Consider the following 18,424-nt stretch of genomic DNA (forward strand, 5'->3'; position numbering starts at 1 on the left):
CATGCTAATTTGAACATCCGCTGGAAAAACGCGAGGGGGGTGAAGTTCAAAATCAAGTTTATCTATATACTTTTTGGCAGAAGCTATTTAAACAACAAGAACAGAACCTGTCCAAGCCCATGGCACGCGTGTGCATGTTTAAGAGCATGGCTCATTTCCAGCTTGATTCAGCACAAACTGTGTGTGGTACAGCTTAGACATTATGACCTTTAAACAACTTGCTAATGTTTTACAGCTTTCTGATGAAATACGATATATATATCTACGTATTTAAGTTTTTCCATGAAACAGCTCAAGGGACTTATTCATCAGGAACGATAAATGTAGAATAACGGGTCTGTAATAAATGCCATTAGAGACTTGCAGAGTCCAGTGCAAACATTGGGCCTCTTTTATGAATCTTTTGTGAGCACGGACTTTATCTTAATTGGCACGTCCACAAAAATGACTGTGAGCTGTTGTGGGATTCATCAGTTTTCTTTTTAACAAAATAAGAAAACAAAAATTTATGAGGACCACTCGTAAAGTGATACCACGAAACCCACAAATTCTTACTGAGGTTTGTGGCAAGTTCTAGGACATGAAACAGCTTATAAAACACACCACTGGGAAATATTTGTCAGATATAAACCAGTCCAACTGCATTAGGTTTCACACTTTTTAGTGATCTGTTCGATATTAGATGATGGCATATGGCAACAATGCAACAAGCTTGCTGCCGTGATCCATTTCTGTTTTACATTTAGAACAATTATATGATAAAGAATAAGGCTGCACGTAATGGTCAAAAAGTGATATTTTGCGATTATTTTGACAGATATTGCAATTGTGATATAATTCATGGCTATTATAGATGATTAAATGTCACAATTTTCATTGTCATTGAAAAACTAGTAAAATCAAGATGATGTGGCATTTCGCCTGGTCTCGGCCAAACAAACATGTTTTATTTCATCTGGAAAACAAGCTTTGTAGACCAGAGCATCTCTGCAGAACTACAAAATTTCATTAAAACACTGTTTTGTGACACATTTTACATTTATAGCATAATTGCAGTTCTCGCAATTTGGATACTGCACTTAGTCATATTACGATTTCAATTATTTTGTGATCAATTGTTTCAGCCCTGATATAAAATAATATGCATCAAACCAAGCCTCTTTAGGGCTGTCGTGGCAGCTAGTCACACATCCGCTTTGATAAGATAATTTGACTGTGTTGTCATTGTCCAATGCTCCCGCCCCTTCGAACGCACTTACACAAAGTACATATATGCAGCAGAGCTGAGTGTCTCTGACAGAAGATGTGTTTATATCTAACTGTCAAGCAAAACTGATGCGAACTTTTGAAATGTCGCAAAAAAGAAGATTGTGTGCATACCTTTGCACTGGTTTCAACGAATAAACTAGGCCATCTACGAGTGAATGTGGGATGGGAATATCGCTGACAGAGGACACAGCTTCGTCTCTCGGGGTAAACAGCTGATCAGTCATGCGACTGAATTGTTCGCTACGTAAGAACTAAGAACTTATTCGGAAAAGGTGTTTCCATCTCCCAATAAGTTCATTAGCCTAACTCTTAAAAATAAAATAAATAAATAAATAAAACAAATGTTCCCTTCCTTAATTTCCCTAAAATAAAGTTTCTTGCTTGTTTGAAGTGGTTATTGCCTTTTTTTTTTTTTTAAAATGGTACCGTTCCAGCAACTTCTTCTAACACGATATTTCAAATTAACTATAAAAACATGTTAATGGAAACAAGGCTTTAGGAAGAGTGGTGGTACAGTAGAGCCCTGGAAACGCAGTCAAGCCCCCCGCACATATCAAGTATTGGTAATGAACAGGCTTACTTTTAAGGGACACCAAAAACTCCACACTCAACATTTAACCACATATTAACATTAAACACAATACTGCATAATTTCTCTTTACATTGGCTATAAAGGCTATAATGATTCAGTGGGTTGAGGATGATTCCCCATCTGTTCAATTGTGGAAATCTCTGATATCTGATGTTCTAAAGAGATGACTTCTCCCATAGATATACTATCTCAACTTGTCTTAAAAAACAACAAGTCAGAGAAATCCTGAATCTCCTACGAATGAAATGCAGATTGGCATAAAGTTAAGTGGCTGAGCTGATGGGTACTCTGATGACTCGCTGAATGCTGCATGTTGTTCCCTGGACCTACTATGCAAGTACTGATTTGACGTTGTTTTCTTTTTGAAAATCAAATCAATAAAAATAATGTTAACAAAAAACAAAACTGCAGTGACAATGGTTCAGTTTCATAAGATCACCAGCTGATAAACTTGATACTGACTTATCAGTGGATCTCTGTAAAAGCTATAAGTCAATAACAAAATGAAGTTTACATTTTTCATAAATTTGGAAAGGTTTGTGAAATTTTTTTGCAAAGACATTCCAAATTTAACATTCCCTGTCTGGGACTTGAGCCATTCAGCAAGTCAGCACACACACACACGGAAATATCTGCCTTCACTTAGCACTTAGAAAGATTGAATGTCCCTAATAATTTATCACCGAGTTGCGTGATTTAGCAGAGTCTGAACAACAAGTGAAAAACCACAGAGGAAGAGTTGTTAGTCTTTCTTGATTAGAGCAGATGTTTCTCCTCTTGGAAAAAAAAGCTGTATTCATCTTTCTGATTTATCTTACTGCTGTAACTGTTGATCAAATCAGCCAAATGCTTATTTTACCATGTATAGACAGGCCACCAGCGGACTCAAGAGCCAGTTTACATAGCATTCACGTCAGCATCTAACCTGATTTTGGCCAAGCCACGCACAGCCTGTCTTAACCCCGATTCACTTTGACTTATTGTGTGGGTGATGTAGTCTCACTCGCTCTCTTTCTCTCTATACTGTTACTCTCTCAGCCAGAGAAACTCTCAGATAAAATCATTTGGGACCAAGTTATTTAATGTGAATTGATGGTGTATGAAGTAGCTCAATTTGGTATCATTACCTAAGTCCCACGCCCTGCTTTTTAGCTTGAGGACTGACCTATTTCAAATTCACAGATTATAACTGAACTTGTAGGGTGGTACAGAATCAGTATGTAAATTCTAAATCGGACCCTTAAAGGTCATTGATGAGTCATAGGAAAGCCCCGTTTTCTTTTTCTCAAGGGTGACCATCATCAGGAAACTAAACTGGATGTTCTGGATATGCAAAGGAATAGGCTGTGGTGGTGTTTGCATGGCAAAAGGGTATCAGAGATAAGCCACCTGATGATGTCACAAATATAAAATTCAGGAAGCTTCCCATATGCCAGCGACAGCTGCAGGGCAGGAAAAATATGTAAAAAGAACACTGGCTGAAGGTCATGCCCAGGTCAAAGTGCTGGGAGATGTCAGCCCAGAGAGGAGCTTCAAAAATGTAACTACCACACGCACGGTTTCTTCAGCCTTCCCTTTGCTGACGCACATATACGCGGAATTGTTCCATAGAGAAAAATCACTTATTCAAATTTTGACATTTCACAGACCTGTGGCTCTCGAGTGGGTTTCCATCAGGACCCAAAGTGGAAATCGCTGTGATCAACTTTAATGTGTTTGAATAAACTAATCAATCATCTTTTCATCACATTCTCTTTCCCTCAGCTCAAGAAAAACAAAAGAAGTGCTGCTCACTCGTACCAATGCCACATTTATCACTCAGTCAGTCAGGGGTTTGAAGCCTTCTGTAGCCACTGTGCACATGGTGGATGACAGTTCTTCCAAAAACAGATCTCTCTTTTCCAACTTTCAGCAAACAATTAGATGCAATTCATTTTACAGCCTCTGGTTACATCTGTTGATATACTTGATACGTTCATCCTTTTCAGACTAGTCTGAGTTCAGAATAATGTCTGTGTTCAACACATCCAGGCTGGGTTCATTTTAGTTCAATGCTGTATCATGACACAGTCATTCAATCTTATCAGATTAAGGAAAGCATGGTTCAGAGACAGCAATGACCACATGTTTTATAGCATTTTTGTTTATTTTCCAACTGTATTCTATTTCCTATGTCATAATTTATTCACTCTCAAAATATTAAGACTAAAATGCTTCCTGACATGAACTTTAGCATAATTTGCATTGCTGTAGAAATCACAAAGCTCTGATTGTATAACACCTTATCAACAGAGTGGGAGCAGTGCAACAGTAGCCAGTGGAGTTTCCCCACAAATCAGTTTGAAACTCTACAACAGAGAGGAAGGAACTCCTCCATTGTGGTCAGGATGCCTCTCACCACAAAGTCTGAATCCAAACGAGAAGCTGCCAAATGTGGAGTTAAAAAGAAAACAATCAGTGGAGGCAGCAGATCCAAGATGTAAAATAGAGGCAAAACAATCCCACATCATAAAAACATTCATGGGACACCTTAGTTAACCGCAAGCAGCCTGTTGGTGTTGAAATAACACAAGGACTGACGTTCGCAATCAACGGCTGTTGTTATTCTACTGCGGTTTCAGAGCACATACTAAAAATGGTAGATATTGGAAGTATACATGCAACAAAATCAAGATCAGCATTGCTTTCTGAGTTATGGATTGATTGATTGATTGATTGATTGATTGATCTATTATCGAGCAAGCCACCATTTCAATGTGTTTATATTGCCGCTGATAAGACAAAACATACTACAAGACTTCACTTGAATAACTAACGATTAAGAAAACCAACCACAGCACATGGCAGCACTTCATTTTCTGGCATTTTACGACATGAAATCAACATCTCCAGCTGTTGGAAGAGCAATTCTTTTAAGTAAGTGTATCCAAACAAAATTTAGTTTATGGCATTATTTAGCCAAATGTAATACTTAGTCAACACATGGCTTTTAGCCATCACTTTAAGCATAAACAAACAGCTGTCAAATATACTCTTGGACTGATTATGAAGAGCTCTGTTGAACATTTTTTACGCAACACATTTTTAGACAAGATTATAGACAATAGAAAGGTTATAAATATAAATTGAAGCCTCTTGAAGCAGCTTTGTGGCAAATGATCAGAATGTTGTTCAATATTCTGATCACGTGAAATATTCATTGATTTAAAATCAAGTTTTAGTTATGAGAAATGTGTCATTTTATCTAAAGCATACACTTCACATATTCTGCAATTGCTGGGAAGAAAGTGAAGAACCCCATATTTCATCTCATGTTGCAATCAGAAAATTCTGCAAAGAAAAGCACAATATTTCATGTGGTCAGTAACATGCAGCTAAATTGCGCAGGCATTCCCTGAAATGAGGAGACCATTGTTGAAGCACAGAAGCCAGCCCAAAGCCAACAGTTGTGTGATCGTTAGTCAAACAGTACTTGAAGCTAATCAAAACGATTCGGTCAATGAAACTATGAACCTTAGCTGTTGCAGACCAACACAAGCTTGAAAACCACTTTATAGCACAGGATGAAAGACAGGAAATGGTCTAATGACAAAGTTAAGCGTATAAGTTTAGAGAAACAACCATCAAGACAAACCACAGATACGCCAACATAGGCTACTGCCATAGTGTTTCCAGCAAGACGAAATACGTAATCAAAAATAGCAGACAAAAACATGAACCTCTCAGAGGTTCAAATGCTGGTTTTGTTGTTTAAAGAAAAGGTTTTTTTTCTTCTTCTTTTTTTGTTGCCAAAGCACTTTCCTTGTGGGTGTGTCAAGAGAGCCAGCACAAAAACAAACACTCTTTGAGAAGTTGTAACAGAAAGTCAATTCATCAAAGTTTCAGAGTATCAAACCAAGCATTGAGTCATTCTTGGGATTGAAAGTACGCTTTAAAGGCATGGATGAGTTTGAGTCATGCAATGCCACAGTGCAAGCTGATTGAGAAACTAAACCTTGGATACTTGCATCTCTACAGATACATATCTCACGACACATGGCTCCATCGCTAAGTCAAACGATATCTGCAGATGGAGGCATTTTGTTCTTGAACGTTTGGAAGTGTTGTTTCGTTATTTTGCAGGATTATTCTTCTATTTTCTGGACTGGACTCGGGGAATTGCTTATGTAACATAAGCAATTCTCCGAGTCCAGACCAGAAAATCCAGACCGTAAAGTCACACAGGGTAGAGATTGAGTACCGTGTCTGTGAAACACATCCCAAAGGCAGTTTGATTCAATAAAGAGTGATGATATCCATCCAATAATCTGTTTGAGAAAAGCAGCTGGGCAGATTCCTCTTCTTCACTTGGCAAATTACAATTTATGGTGAACAGCACGCCAGGCCGTACGCAAAGTCTTGCCAATAAAGAGAAACGGCGCCCTACAGTGAAAGGAAAATACAGAATATAGAGCAAGTTCAATACAGAACTGAACTGGACCGGTGTTTTCACATTCCAACATTATTCATGAAAATAATTCCTCGGTCTGTGGCTCATGACACTGCCCCCCAGGGAAGCAGGCTCTGGTCCGACTTCTTTTTCTAACAGAGAAATCTGCCTCTCAGGTCATGTTCCCTTTTATCATACTCACCACTGCATATTCTCTCATATTTGCACATACTGTATCTGAAACACTGCACTTACAACTGTGATAGATTTTAAAGGTCAACAATGAAGTGTAGAATTAGAAGTTGCCCTACTTTCGTTTTTTCCTGTTTGTTCTAAATCACTTCAGTCTGCTGCACCAAGCTCAATGATTTGACCATTAGTTATGTGCTTTTCAATAAAATCTTCTAAATAGGTCACCTGTCTCATAATGAAAATATTACAAGTGTTCTTGCTGGAGACACATAACCTGGATTTATATCTATTCTCAAGGGGCAAATGTCTTTGTGAAGAAAATATCAACATAAGCAAGTTAATGAAACTGGGCCATGCAACTGTAAGGTAACAAACTGAATGTAGTGACTATCTTAACTGTATAGTAATGCAACTTCAAGCCTAATGCACTATATCTCCCTCTTTTCCTTCCTCCTCACTGCCCTGTGTCACCCGGAGGAGCATCATCACCACTAATACTCACTGTTACTTCTAGTGGAACACATCCTGCTTTAAAAGTTGCTTTCTTTTTATTCCAAAGGTTATTTTACATCAAAAAATAGAATTTAAATTTACCAAAAGGTATAGATTCAGAATTGACACATCTGGTTTAGTTTAACAGTGTAACTCTGATTCACTACACATTGGAGCAGAGCCCATTCCTCAACAGATTGCATGCTTAGCGTTATTTCCAACTGATCCATCCATAGTAATCTAACAATGAGAATTGGGTCAGGCCAGTGGAGCAAAATCCAGCCCAGCGCAGGAGGCTGGGTGCTGACCCACGTAGAGATCCCTGGTTTGAATTAACAAGCAAGGTGACGGGAAAAATCTGTTGTCTAGACGACCTGCTGCACGTTTACTGTGACCAGACTGGCCTCTATTAGCCAACTTCAGCACAGGGAAAAGCACTGCTCTGATGAACAGTTCAGAGAAATAAACAGCCATCACTTTTCCTCTCTGTATTTCAAATGATTTTCCAGAGGAGAGAGATCACTCCCACTCACTAACAAGGGCATCTCTGCAGGGCTCTAGCCCAAACCAGCAATTGATACGCTACATTAACCTCAGCAAAACATAATAAAAGCAGACAAATACAATTCAATAAGAAGCGGGGGATCATATTTGTCCTGCGGAAAGGCTTACATGTGGATGAGACATAAGCCTGTCACAGCGCCCTAATCGACCACAATCTAAGATGGCAGGCTTTTATTGCTTGCTCTCTCCACAATTAACTTCATCATCATCAGCAGCAGCAGCCAGTGGAGAAAAAAAAAAAAAAAACTAAACTCATGGTCCCTGTGTTTCCTTGTGGTGAGACTGTCTGAATGTGAATCCATTCAGACATTCTGGTGACGCCAGGAACATTTTGTCCCTGGAGCACAAAAAATTAGTTTGTCAGTTGGCGCTGGGGTGCACAGAGTTGATGAAAGACAGTGTTTACCTATTGTGCATAGCAAGCTATGGCGACTAAGAGGATTCAGCTGCTCTGGCCCCTCTTTGACACACATGTTGCTGGAGGGATGCCACTGAAAGAGGCTAGGAACTTCATCTTCTTTTCCCCCCTTAAGGCAGATTTGCTGATTATTTCTTAGTTTCTCCAAGCTGCTCACTGAGCAACACTTCTTTTACTGGATTCTCACGTGTGGATGAGCGGTAAATACATCGCAGTGGTTTGAGCTATTTACTGGACAAAGCACAATTTGGGAACATGGGGAAAATTAGAAATGTGAGGAATTCAACATCCGGGCAATGCCAAAAGATGAATCTGTTCATGCTTAGAGATGTGTGCAGAGCTGGATGAAAAGCATGTGAGGCTGGACTTGAGACATGAGACATGAGCATGGGGAGGTCTGTGTCCCACTACAGAACAACAGAGGAGAGGGGAAAAGGAGGGAAGAGGATCCGGCTGAGCACAACAAGGACTGCCTTCCCTCTGCAGCTGGATAACGTTACGCCCATCATGAAAAAGTTGAGCGCTCTTCCGGCAAAAACAAATATAACACAACAAATCATTGACAGGTGCTGCGGAGAGTAAAAATAGACCCAAAACACAGCGTGCAGAACAGGCGAGCAAGCAAGACCACCGCTATCGACCATTGCGCAACAAAATCACCAAACATGGATGCAAACACTGCCGACCAATAACCAACACTGACCTCGCTACAGACACAAACACCGATATGATCGAGGAGGAGCGAGATTTGCGCTCATGTGAGCTTTTGCGGGCATTATTAAGCAACTGTGTCCCATTAGCGGGCAGTGAACGCAGCCCTGACAGGAGCACAGTCAACAGGGACAGGATGTGACAGATTTTTGAATCCGTGGAAAAGTTTCGATTGATCGCGGTCAAATAGCTCAGCGCTTCTCGTGTAAACATGAGGATCAGACTTGTCATCAGGCGTGAGATTACTATCTAAACACATGCCCGCCCGATGAGTGTAAGTCTTAGCCCGGTTAGTGTGAAAACGGAAAGTGTTTCCCAGCTCCGCCTGGTAGCTGTGTGGCTAGCGTGAAGCTAAGCGCAAAGCTATGTAGCATCAACATCATCACACAGTGACTGACGGCCTGGACACAAACCTCAGCCCCCGCAGCTCGATCTGCGAGCCGCCCCGCCCGACAAACTTACCGGCTTTCTCCTGATCGTATCCCACGACAATGAAATAGTCAGCAAATCTAGCCATGTCTGCTGCTTTTCCCGATATATACCAACACAATTCAGCATTTTTCCTTCTTCCAAAGCACAGCCATGTTTGACAGAAGGAGTGTCACTGCGCTTGCGTGCAGGAGCGGGAGACATCCATGGGCGTGGGCCCTTCAGTTTACAAATACAGCACTGTGTCCCCAACAGAGCCTCTTTTAGGCTCTGAAGCAGGGGGTCCCCACCTTTTTACACCACGAACAGCCAAGGAAACAGCCGCCACACCACAATAACACTATATTTTACTGTAACTGAGGGAAATATGTTGATAACCACAGTGGGGAAACTGCCTGGTAAATGGAAAAGATGGAAAAATAACATGTTTGGATTTCCCTGGGGGCTTTCCCAGAGCTCCTGGGGGTCTACACTCCAATTTGGAAATACCTACTCGAGACTACTGTCTAGGATGACTAAAAAACACGCACGGAAATAGAAATAAACGTATGAAATAGTAGAATATTTGCATCCTTGTTCAATTCATAAGATATAAGACCACAAGGTTAAACTGGCAAAATACCTTTTTTTTTTGCTTTAATGTACGGTAATGAAATAAATGCTGTTTGCACAATGTAACGGCTATAGATTAACGAAACCATTAGTGTTTAGATCCTCTTTCACTATGCAATTTTGTCCGTCAGCGGCACGAAATCTCTCAGAAAAGTAAGGTTAAAACTGCCGATCCAGTCAAGTTGGCAACCTGGCACCATTTCTGACTGCTTTCACATCTCTGTTACAGATTAAATGATTGAAAAAAATCACATGTTGTCTTGTGTTGTTGTTATTTGGCTCTCTAAGGAAAATGGAAATGCTAGGGGGTGGGGAAGTTGTCTGTAACCACTTTAAATAATAATACAATAATAATGCTAATTCGATGATCTCAGGGACACTTCAGTCCAGTAAATATTTGTTACCCTGTGGGGCCACACACAAGTCTTCAACTTTAACTGCAAATCATCCACCAGTCAAGTCAAGTTTGTCACGAGCACAAAGGAATTTTAGTAATATTAAAAAATCAACAAAAACTCAGAGAGCCAAGATTTATTTTCCCCCTGAACATGACGCAGCTGCCCCAATTGCAACATTAAAATCATTACATATTTGTATTTAATCCAATTTCACTTAATGCTTCAATTTTGTGGTCAGTGCAAAAGAAAATAATTTGTGGTTTTAGAGTTGCTCTACTAAGCTGAACATGGTTGTTATTTGACACATGATGTGATGGAGCGGTCAAACTCATGTGGTTAGAGCTAAATATTGACTATTTATGGAAATGGGAAACGCTGTCACGGGGAATAGCACATGGAAATCAGTACTTTGCTTTATGTGTGTGAGGGGAACACACAAACCGCCGCCATTGTCCACAATAACAGGAACACAGCAGGAACTTTCCCCTGTGTTCTCTCTCACTTTTTATCTTTCTTTTCAATGTCACTTTAATTTATTGTTGATTTCTGTCTTTTCCTTTCTTTCTCTCTCCTTTCCATCCCACTTATTGTTTCTAGCTGCTAATAAAACGAAGATGAAGACAGAGGTTGTCAAAGAGTTGAACCTGAGCCAACCAGTGAAGAAATACAGAGTGATTGTCCGCATAGTGTTTATCATTACAAAAGAATGTTAGGAAAGTCATGGGACCTCGAATAACACAAATTTCCAGGTAACAGGTTCAATTTACCACTATAGTAATTATGAATCATCTTTCAAATTGACGCCTTCGGGGGTTGACACCCTTTGCTTCCTGGCACAAACAAGATTAGTTGCTCAGGTTTCCTGCCGCCCGTACCTGCTCACACGTAGAGTGTAAGGTCGTACAAAAACTCTGTCACCCCACGACAGCAAGGACAAGCAAAAGATTGCTATATAAGGAGCCAGAAAGCAACAGCAGAATTCTGTTGTCATGATTGCACAATCTCCTGTTATAAACTCTGGTAAAGGGATTACTCGTCTGCCAAAGGCAATTATCGTTACAAAGTGGTTACAAAACATTTGCTGGTTTACAGCACATGTGTTTGACATTTATGTATTTTTTTCGGTTTAAGATATGACAGCATGTGTGGAACGAGGTCGCATAAGATATAAATAAACTCTGGAAGGTTCTGTGTAAAAACAATATGATATGAATTTTAGGATGTCGATACGCAAGTGTGGAATGTCAAGTGATAAGTGTGCCGAAAGTTATGTTGAAAGGCACCGTTTTCCCCCTTAAATGAAACTGAAAATCAAAAGTGAAAGCATTACATAGACCCATGCTATCAATCTAATTGACACCATGTCTCGTGGAAATTTCAGCACTGGAATTTCTTCAATGATAAAATCAAATGGTTTACCTCGGGTATTTACAGTATTTCATTAACTGCTTGTACAGTAAGGGCAGATGATTTAGATGTTTTTGTAATCACATTGGGTTTCTGAGGTGTGGATCATCTAAGACACAGACATACATCTACATAAGCTGTTGGTCAGTTGGATGAAGGCTGTGTTGCTCCCCAAAGTGTTATTTCTGGAGGCATATTCTGTGTACGTTTTCCCTCAGGGGCTTATAAACCCCACTGACAGGGCTATGGTTTGGAGCCTTAAAGAATAAACAGTTTTTCAGTGCTCTCATTTGTTGTTATTTAGCTTTAACATAGACACACAGGGACGTGGTGTGGTCGTGTAAAACGTGCTGCATGCAGGTTCGGAGTGACTCACTGTGCTGGCCACCCCGTGAAGTCAAATAATGCGAGGGGCTGATATCCTCTGAGAGGCGAAGGCAGACTTAATGGCTCTTCCTTTATCACCTAATAGATTCCTGTGCATGCATTCCTAAGGCAAAGAGTGAAGTAATTTATAACAGCAACAAATCAGCACAATTATTTAAAAAAATGTTCTAAGCTAATATTGTTCATACGTCATAGATTGTTGTTCGAGTTCATTTTCAGACTCCAGATTTATTTTTAGATAATTGTAAAATTCCATTTCACATTTACCCAAATATCCAAATAAATTACGAGTCCCGAGTCAAATATTTGCCTTGCACAAACAAATACATGGGGTATATTGTGTTTACAGTCGGGCATACTTACATATTTAATCAGTTACTCAATGCTTGTTTCTTTCCAAATCTCAGATTCATCACCCCGTGTGCTTCAAGCTGACATGGAACTTCACTGCGTCAGGGAGTGCCCTGAAAAGCAGACTGTAGAAACATTCCTTAAATTTTATTTTATACAATTAGCCCTTTGGACTGAAAGGAACGTTAACAAAAACTATACCTAACTGACCTTAAAGTTCAAATGTAACAAGATGAATGTTTAAACCATTTCTTTAGTGACCATTTAGATTTATAACAGCCCCCTAAAGAAAGCAGTCGGCTGAGATGAACATATTGTTCTCTTGCTGGTACAGTGAGTGCAGTATTTGACTTACGTAACTCCAACACCGTTGATTTGTTGCCATTATATACACAAACTGAAACCTAATAAACAACATTTTATGATAAACTTAATTCTTTTTTGACACATCATTTACACAGAGCTCATAAGAAGTTTATGTTTAACTCAGTGGAACAATGAAACAGGATACAATAGCCTGCACTTCACTTATCCCGTGTGCTCTCTAACACTATTTTTCTTTACAAGTTTAATTTTTCATTTCCATTCTTTATCTTTTTATTTTTTTACACGAGCTGCAGCGCAGCACTGTACTGCACTGGATGGGGTGGGGGAAAAGGATGAGAGACTGTGTGTGTCAGTCAATGAGCCCCTCCCACCTCCTGTATAAAGGCTCCCTGTCTGGTGTGTAGGAGCTATTAGCAGAGTGACACAGCTGCCTTACAGAACCGTGGCAATCTCAAGAAACCTGTGGAGTACTCTTTCACAACTGAATCTACAAGAAGAGACTTTCTTATCAGCCTGAAATATCCAAGAATTACAGGTATGTACACTTTCTTTTAGAGGAGATATTGTTGTGTTCTGCTCTGCTCGCAGCTGATGGCTTTATCCTTGCTTTTTTTGAGGTCAGGACACAAGTATAGTGGCAAGGACAGGTTATCTGTCTGGTTATATAAGCAGTTCAGCTCTTAATTTGTGCATCTGTGAGGGAATTGCCTTCAAGGTGTCAAGCATCAGGCAGTACATCATATTTGCTTATCAGGTGCAATTAATTTAGCTATGGTTAATTCTATTTACTGAGTTGAGTAGCAGTTTGGTTTTTGTTTGACTTTTGAGCTGAGCCTATTTTGGACCCCTCATTGGTAGACTGTCCTTCGCATTACTGGCCAGGGGCCCAAAGCATGGTTGTAGGTTTACTTAACCGGCCAAAATGTGACCTTAGCTTAACATTTTAAATAAATGAATGATAAGTGCAAATAAGTTGGCTTTTGGACTCTTGTGTAAGCAAGCACCAGTGTGGCACCTATGTGAATACTTTATGAAGGAGTTTTACATGCATAGAGGGACAGTAGGAAATTCAGGCTGTTAAACATTGCTTTATATCATGAATATATAATTAACAAATGCTCTCTCTACTCTCCGCAGGAGGCAAAATGAAATTGATCTTCCAGTCCTTCCTCTATTGCTGTCTGCTGGCAACAGTAGCACACTGTGTGGAACTTGAAGTAAATCCGGAGTTGAAAAAAAGGTGAGTCATCTGAGGAGTAATTCATTCAATAAATAAAGTGTTTTAATCTGATTTAAGACATAACAGTCTGTCAAGCATGTGGCAGCAGTTATCCCGCCTACTGAATTACCTTCCTAAAGCTGACAGACTTTTCTCCCTTCCTCTTCCAGGCTAAGCATATGGCTAGGGAGCAGATTGAGACGGGATCTTGACAGCGTATCAGTAGAGAAGACAGAAGAGTCGGAGCACTTTGTCAGACCAGATGATATCAGGGATACTTTGCTGCCACATTCCAGGTAAGACACTAACCATGCAACATCTACAAACTGTTATTCAAACATCTTTTGCTTGTCATGAAAATGTAAGCAGAGAATACTCAACCCTTCACAACTGAGCAGCATGGATTAATGTCCTCTTGTCTCTCCCTCTGTCCTCCAGCACTGACATTAATGTCCGAACCAAGAGGTCTAAAAACTCATCCAACCAGTCAAGAAGACAAGGTTGTTCGCTGGGCACCTGCACAGTGCACGATCTGGCACACCGCCTGCACATACTCAATAACAAGTTGAAGATCGGGAGTGCCCCTGTTGACAAGATCAGCCCACAGGGATACGGCCGGAGGCGTCGATCTCTTCCAGCACACAGAGTCACACTGAGGCTAGAGCAGGGCAGGCTGAGGCCCGCGTGGAGCGTAACTGACTCGCAAGTTCACAAGCTGGAGGCTCTCCTCAGACGGACATGAGCAGGACTTTGCAAGAGGAGCTGAGAACAAAAGCGAGGGAGTTGCTCAGAGTTAGTGTCCTCTCTGCTCTGTTCTAAAATTCTCCACATGCCTCAGACTCTGGCCAAGTACTCTCCAGCACATTTTTTCCAGGCATGAGGACTGAGTCAGAGCAAGATTGGCTGCAGTGAGTTTCTCGAAAGGCTGAGCCGTGCAGCTAAGCGATGTTGAGCGTGCAAACAACTGCAGCTGGCTTACAGACACTGGATGGCACGGCGTGGAGCAAACAGGTGCTGCTCTCTGCTTGGTAGAGCGAAATGAAGTGTGCTAATACCTGGCCAATAAGTGGACACATCCTCTGGCTTAAAGAGGGAACTCACTTCTAACATTCTGGGACTTTACACATTTCTTCCTCAAGGCCAAGACTTTGATAAGTGCTATCCTCTAAGGATTATACCACCATGTTCCAAACTGTCAGTACTTGTCTGCACTTTTCCATTTGGACTTAAAGTCAAATGAATCATCAGGAAAAGACATCTTCATCACAATGCCAAACAGGAAGATACTCTACAGAGCTCTGAAGCTCTCAGTTTATATCAAGTTTTGGACACTGTATAAGGGAAAATGCCTTAGATTCTGTGAGATATGTGCCAGTCCACAATGGACTGAAATATACTTGAAATTGTTATTGTTTGTACAAAAACATGTGCAATCTATATTTGTTTTTATTGCAGGTATATGTATATATGAATTCCTTTATTTAAATATTATATAGAGGTTACATTAAAGTACTTATGCAGATAGAACTATTTTTGTACAGGAAGAATATATATGGGCATTGTAGCTATTTGTCATTATTCTTTTGCAAACTGTGGTAATAGGATATGTTTTATAGGTATATTATATATTTGTAAATGTGCTCTATTTTATTTGTGTCAAAGCAATAACATTGTTATTCAATAAACATTTTGCATACAAAATCTAAATCTTGTCCAGACCTCCTTTGCTCACAGCCCTCATAAATTAAACGTGGCATTCTATTGTCTGGAGTACACCACTACAGCAAGACACAGAGCACCTGGTCTCTGTTAAGTGATTACAGGGTCTCATTAGAGCCTCCCCTCCTCTTACTACATTCCCCTAGTTATGATGCCCCCCCGTCCCCTAAAAAAAGAAAAGAGGGGTAGACAGGGTGCCAGGCGCATTCCTGCTTGGTTCAGCTCATATTTGTTGGCTCACCCCACACCACAGAGCAGCCCTAAAGCCATCAGAGAAGGCTGAGGCTTTAGCTCCATCTGTATTCAATGGTAGATGGTTGGGACATGAGAAGAGCGATGCGGGGGGTTCCGGTCTGACATTCCTGCGAGAACATCACGAGAACTGCTCCAACAAAATCGCTGATCATGACCTTCACATTCATGAAGGGGTGTGGGGGGGGTGTCCTCTCAGACACTGAACAGTGCTGAGAGGATGCAGACCTCTTTACTTGACACATTATCACCACTTCTTTCAGACAGAATTCATACTACACCATGTACAGTATATATTACAGATTTCTCTTTAGGCTGTACTCTTTTTATCTCTTTTTACTCAGACCAGTCCCAAAATGCAAAGGATACAACTGTCAACTGCACAGTGATGGGGCATGCCAACTGAGGATAGCTCAGGTATCTTATCTGGTTTTGCTCTTTCCCTAATGCAGACATCCACAGTGCAATATAAATCTTATCAGAAACATATTATTAATTCACTAAAAGGCATAAAGTCAAAGTAACCAGATCCTTAGAGCAAGATATTTATGGCCACTTGTCTGATGTCTACTGTACTCTTTATTAGCATGGCTATGAGCTTTTTCTGTAAGCACTAACTGGATATTCACCCTGCTTTTATGAACAATTAAAAGTAAAGTCATACAGGGAATGAAAGATAAACCTGTGAGTGAGTAAAATTATGTACAGCATTCTTTAAAATAAAGCCCATTGCACCTCATACTGATTAAAAGTATAATCACTAGAGAAAAAAAAAACCCCTAACCTAACCCTAACCCTAACCCTAACCCAATGGCTGGAAAAGGTTTCTGTTTTGGTTTGACTTCAACGGAAAAGCCAATTACAGATGTTCAAAACTCTGCAGTATGATTGTGAACAGGTTACACAGAAACAAGTGAGGGTCACATCTGTAATTGCATGTTCTCTATTGCCATCTAGTGAGATTGGATGGGTAAAACAAACTTTTTTTGTTCCTGGTATGATTGGTTCAGTTAGATCAAACAGTTGAATACTATAAATGTTTTTGAATAAGAAGCTGGAACAGCGAGAGGTCCTGTTTTACTGCTGTGGTTGCTGAGAACCTTTTCTTTTGCATGGAGAGATTATACTTAGAATATTATATTGAGCTTATGTTATTACATCAATAAAATATGTGGATTCTAGGGGGGTTCAGTCTCTCTTAAATTGTATTTTTGTCTATTCCTGAAGTACAACTCATGGATTAAGTAAATCCACACAATGTACAGAAGCTACAACATGTCCAAACATGACTAGACATAAGACCTGCCACACGTATGACTGAATGGCATGAGTCTATTAACAAATATGTAAAGAAACTAAAACAAAGTGAATGTGCCATCTAGTGGCTGATTAAATTGTATGTAATTTATTTTTATATTTTGAATGAGAATTTTTTCCCTGCACAAAACCCTCTTCAAAAATACAAATAGCGCTTCTCACCACAGTTAAAGGGATCTAAGAATAGACTGAATGGATCTAGATCTGTTCCACTGAGTGTACTCTCTAACTGTGTGACGGTGTCACTCCTGCAGTAAGCCAATCAACTGCTTACGCCAGAGAGGTGATGATGGCATCAAGAAACTGATCAGCGTAGGTCGGTTGGCAAAAAATAATACCTTCTTTTAGATCTTTTATTTCTACACTGCTGTGGTCATACAGCTACTGACTATATTATTTCAGGACCAGCTCTTCACAGCAGGGTGTTTTCTAAGATGCCTCCACCATTTTAACTTTTGTGCCAAAATGAGCAAAAAAGGACTGTCTGGAGCTGATGGAAAATAAACAGTGGAGAGGAGAGGAGAGGAGAGGAGAGAGGAGAGGAGAGAGGAGAGGAGAGAGGAGAGGAGAGACAGATAATCAGTCTGACAATACTGCTGTCAATCAAAATGATACAGGTCAAGGGCTAAAAGTCAGGCCTCAACAGCCAACTCTAAAAGTACCCTGATAACCTGAGCTAAGAGGATTAACCTCATAATCGGAAACACTGTCGGGCTAATTCAGGGACTTTGGGCCCCCTGCTGTTTACGGCCACAACAGTAAATCTGGGTCCTCTTCTAAGGCTTTGTGAGGAGTTCATCGCTGCAAGGCTGCTTGTTCTGCTCTGCATACTGTAAGTATCAGAGAGAGTGTTTTGATCTCTACACTAACACTGATGTTACATAGGGGCACAGACAGCTCGGGGCTTTAGTTTCATTGCAACAGACACAGAATGCATGTGAAAATAGAGACACTTAGGATTGCCATGACGTACAATGGTGATGTAAGTCTAGACGAATGTTCCGTAATTGTCTTAATCTCAGTTGAAGTACTGTAGTTAAAGAGACAGAGGTGATCTAACCAAAAGGACATTCTTACGTTGCTGTTGTTACTCGCCAGTCTGCTCATGTCACACATCTCAGCAGAAAGTCCTGCAAAAAAAAAAACATCCACAAGAGGACATGATTAGTCTCAAAGAAAGAAAAGGGAAAAAAAGGGTAAAACACTTATATTTTACATATTGACGCATTTTGAACTAAATTCCCACTACATTCATTGATACTGAATGTGAAATGACCATGATGGCTGACGTTGGCATTTGTTCAGCTGACGTCCTTGTACTAAGCCGCAGCAGTGAAAG

General features: G+C 40.3%; 2 protein-coding genes across 10 annotated transcripts in view; one reads left to right on the forward strand and one right to left on the reverse strand.

Annotated features, from left to right (window-relative positions):
- The window catches only part of sbf2 (SET binding factor 2), a 111,142-nt gene that overhangs the window by 89,154 nt on the left and 3,564 nt on the right, over nt 1–18,424 (reverse strand). For 6 of the 9 annotated variants that reach the window (XM_084356096.1, XM_084356098.1, XM_084356099.1 and 3 more), the window contains 3 exons: nt 18,163–18,215; nt 12,264–12,376; nt 11,890–12,003 (listed from right to left, as the gene is read on the reverse strand). Coding sequence is in view for 2 of the 9 variants with exons in the window: in XM_084356094.1 (XP_084212220.1) it covers nt 9,130–9,184 (55 nt within the window). In the remaining 7 variants the exon portion in view is untranslated. Of the gene's footprint in view, nt 1–9,129; nt 9,271–11,889; nt 12,004–12,263; nt 12,377–18,162; nt 18,216–18,424 lie in introns of those variants that run through there. The other 3 variants (XM_084356101.1, XM_084356094.1, XM_084356095.1) reach the window with 3 other exon arrangements.
- Nucleotides 12,982–15,579, forward strand: adma (adrenomedullin a). Its single transcript, XM_084356281.1, has 4 exons — nt 12,982–13,113; nt 13,716–13,818; nt 13,968–14,093; nt 14,236–15,579. Exons 2-4 carry the CDS (start codon nt 13,724–13,726, stop codon nt 14,537–14,539), a joined length of 525 nt encoding a protein of 174 aa, XP_084212407.1. The 5' UTR covers nt 12,982–13,113; nt 13,716–13,723; the 3' UTR covers nt 14,540–15,579.

This window comes from Pagrus pagrus (assembly GCF_965226575.1).
Source record: "Pagrus pagrus genome assembly, chromosome: 1".
In the NCBI taxonomy this organism is placed as follows: Eukaryota; Metazoa; Chordata; class Actinopteri; order Spariformes; family Sparidae; genus Pagrus; species Pagrus pagrus.

Coding starts and splice junctions, on each gene's coding strand:
- adma (XM_084356281.1), top strand. CDS start 13,724: ATGAAATTGATCTTCCAGTCCTTCCTCTATTGCTGTCTGCTGGCAACA. Junction 13,819..13,967: donor AATCCGGAGTTGAAAAAAAG/GTGAGTCATCTG, acceptor TTCCTCTTCCAG/GCTAAGCATATGGCTAGGGA. Junction 14,094..14,235: donor ACTTTGCTGCCACATTCCAG/GTAAGACACTAA, acceptor TCTGTCCTCCAG/CACTGACATTAATGTCCGAA.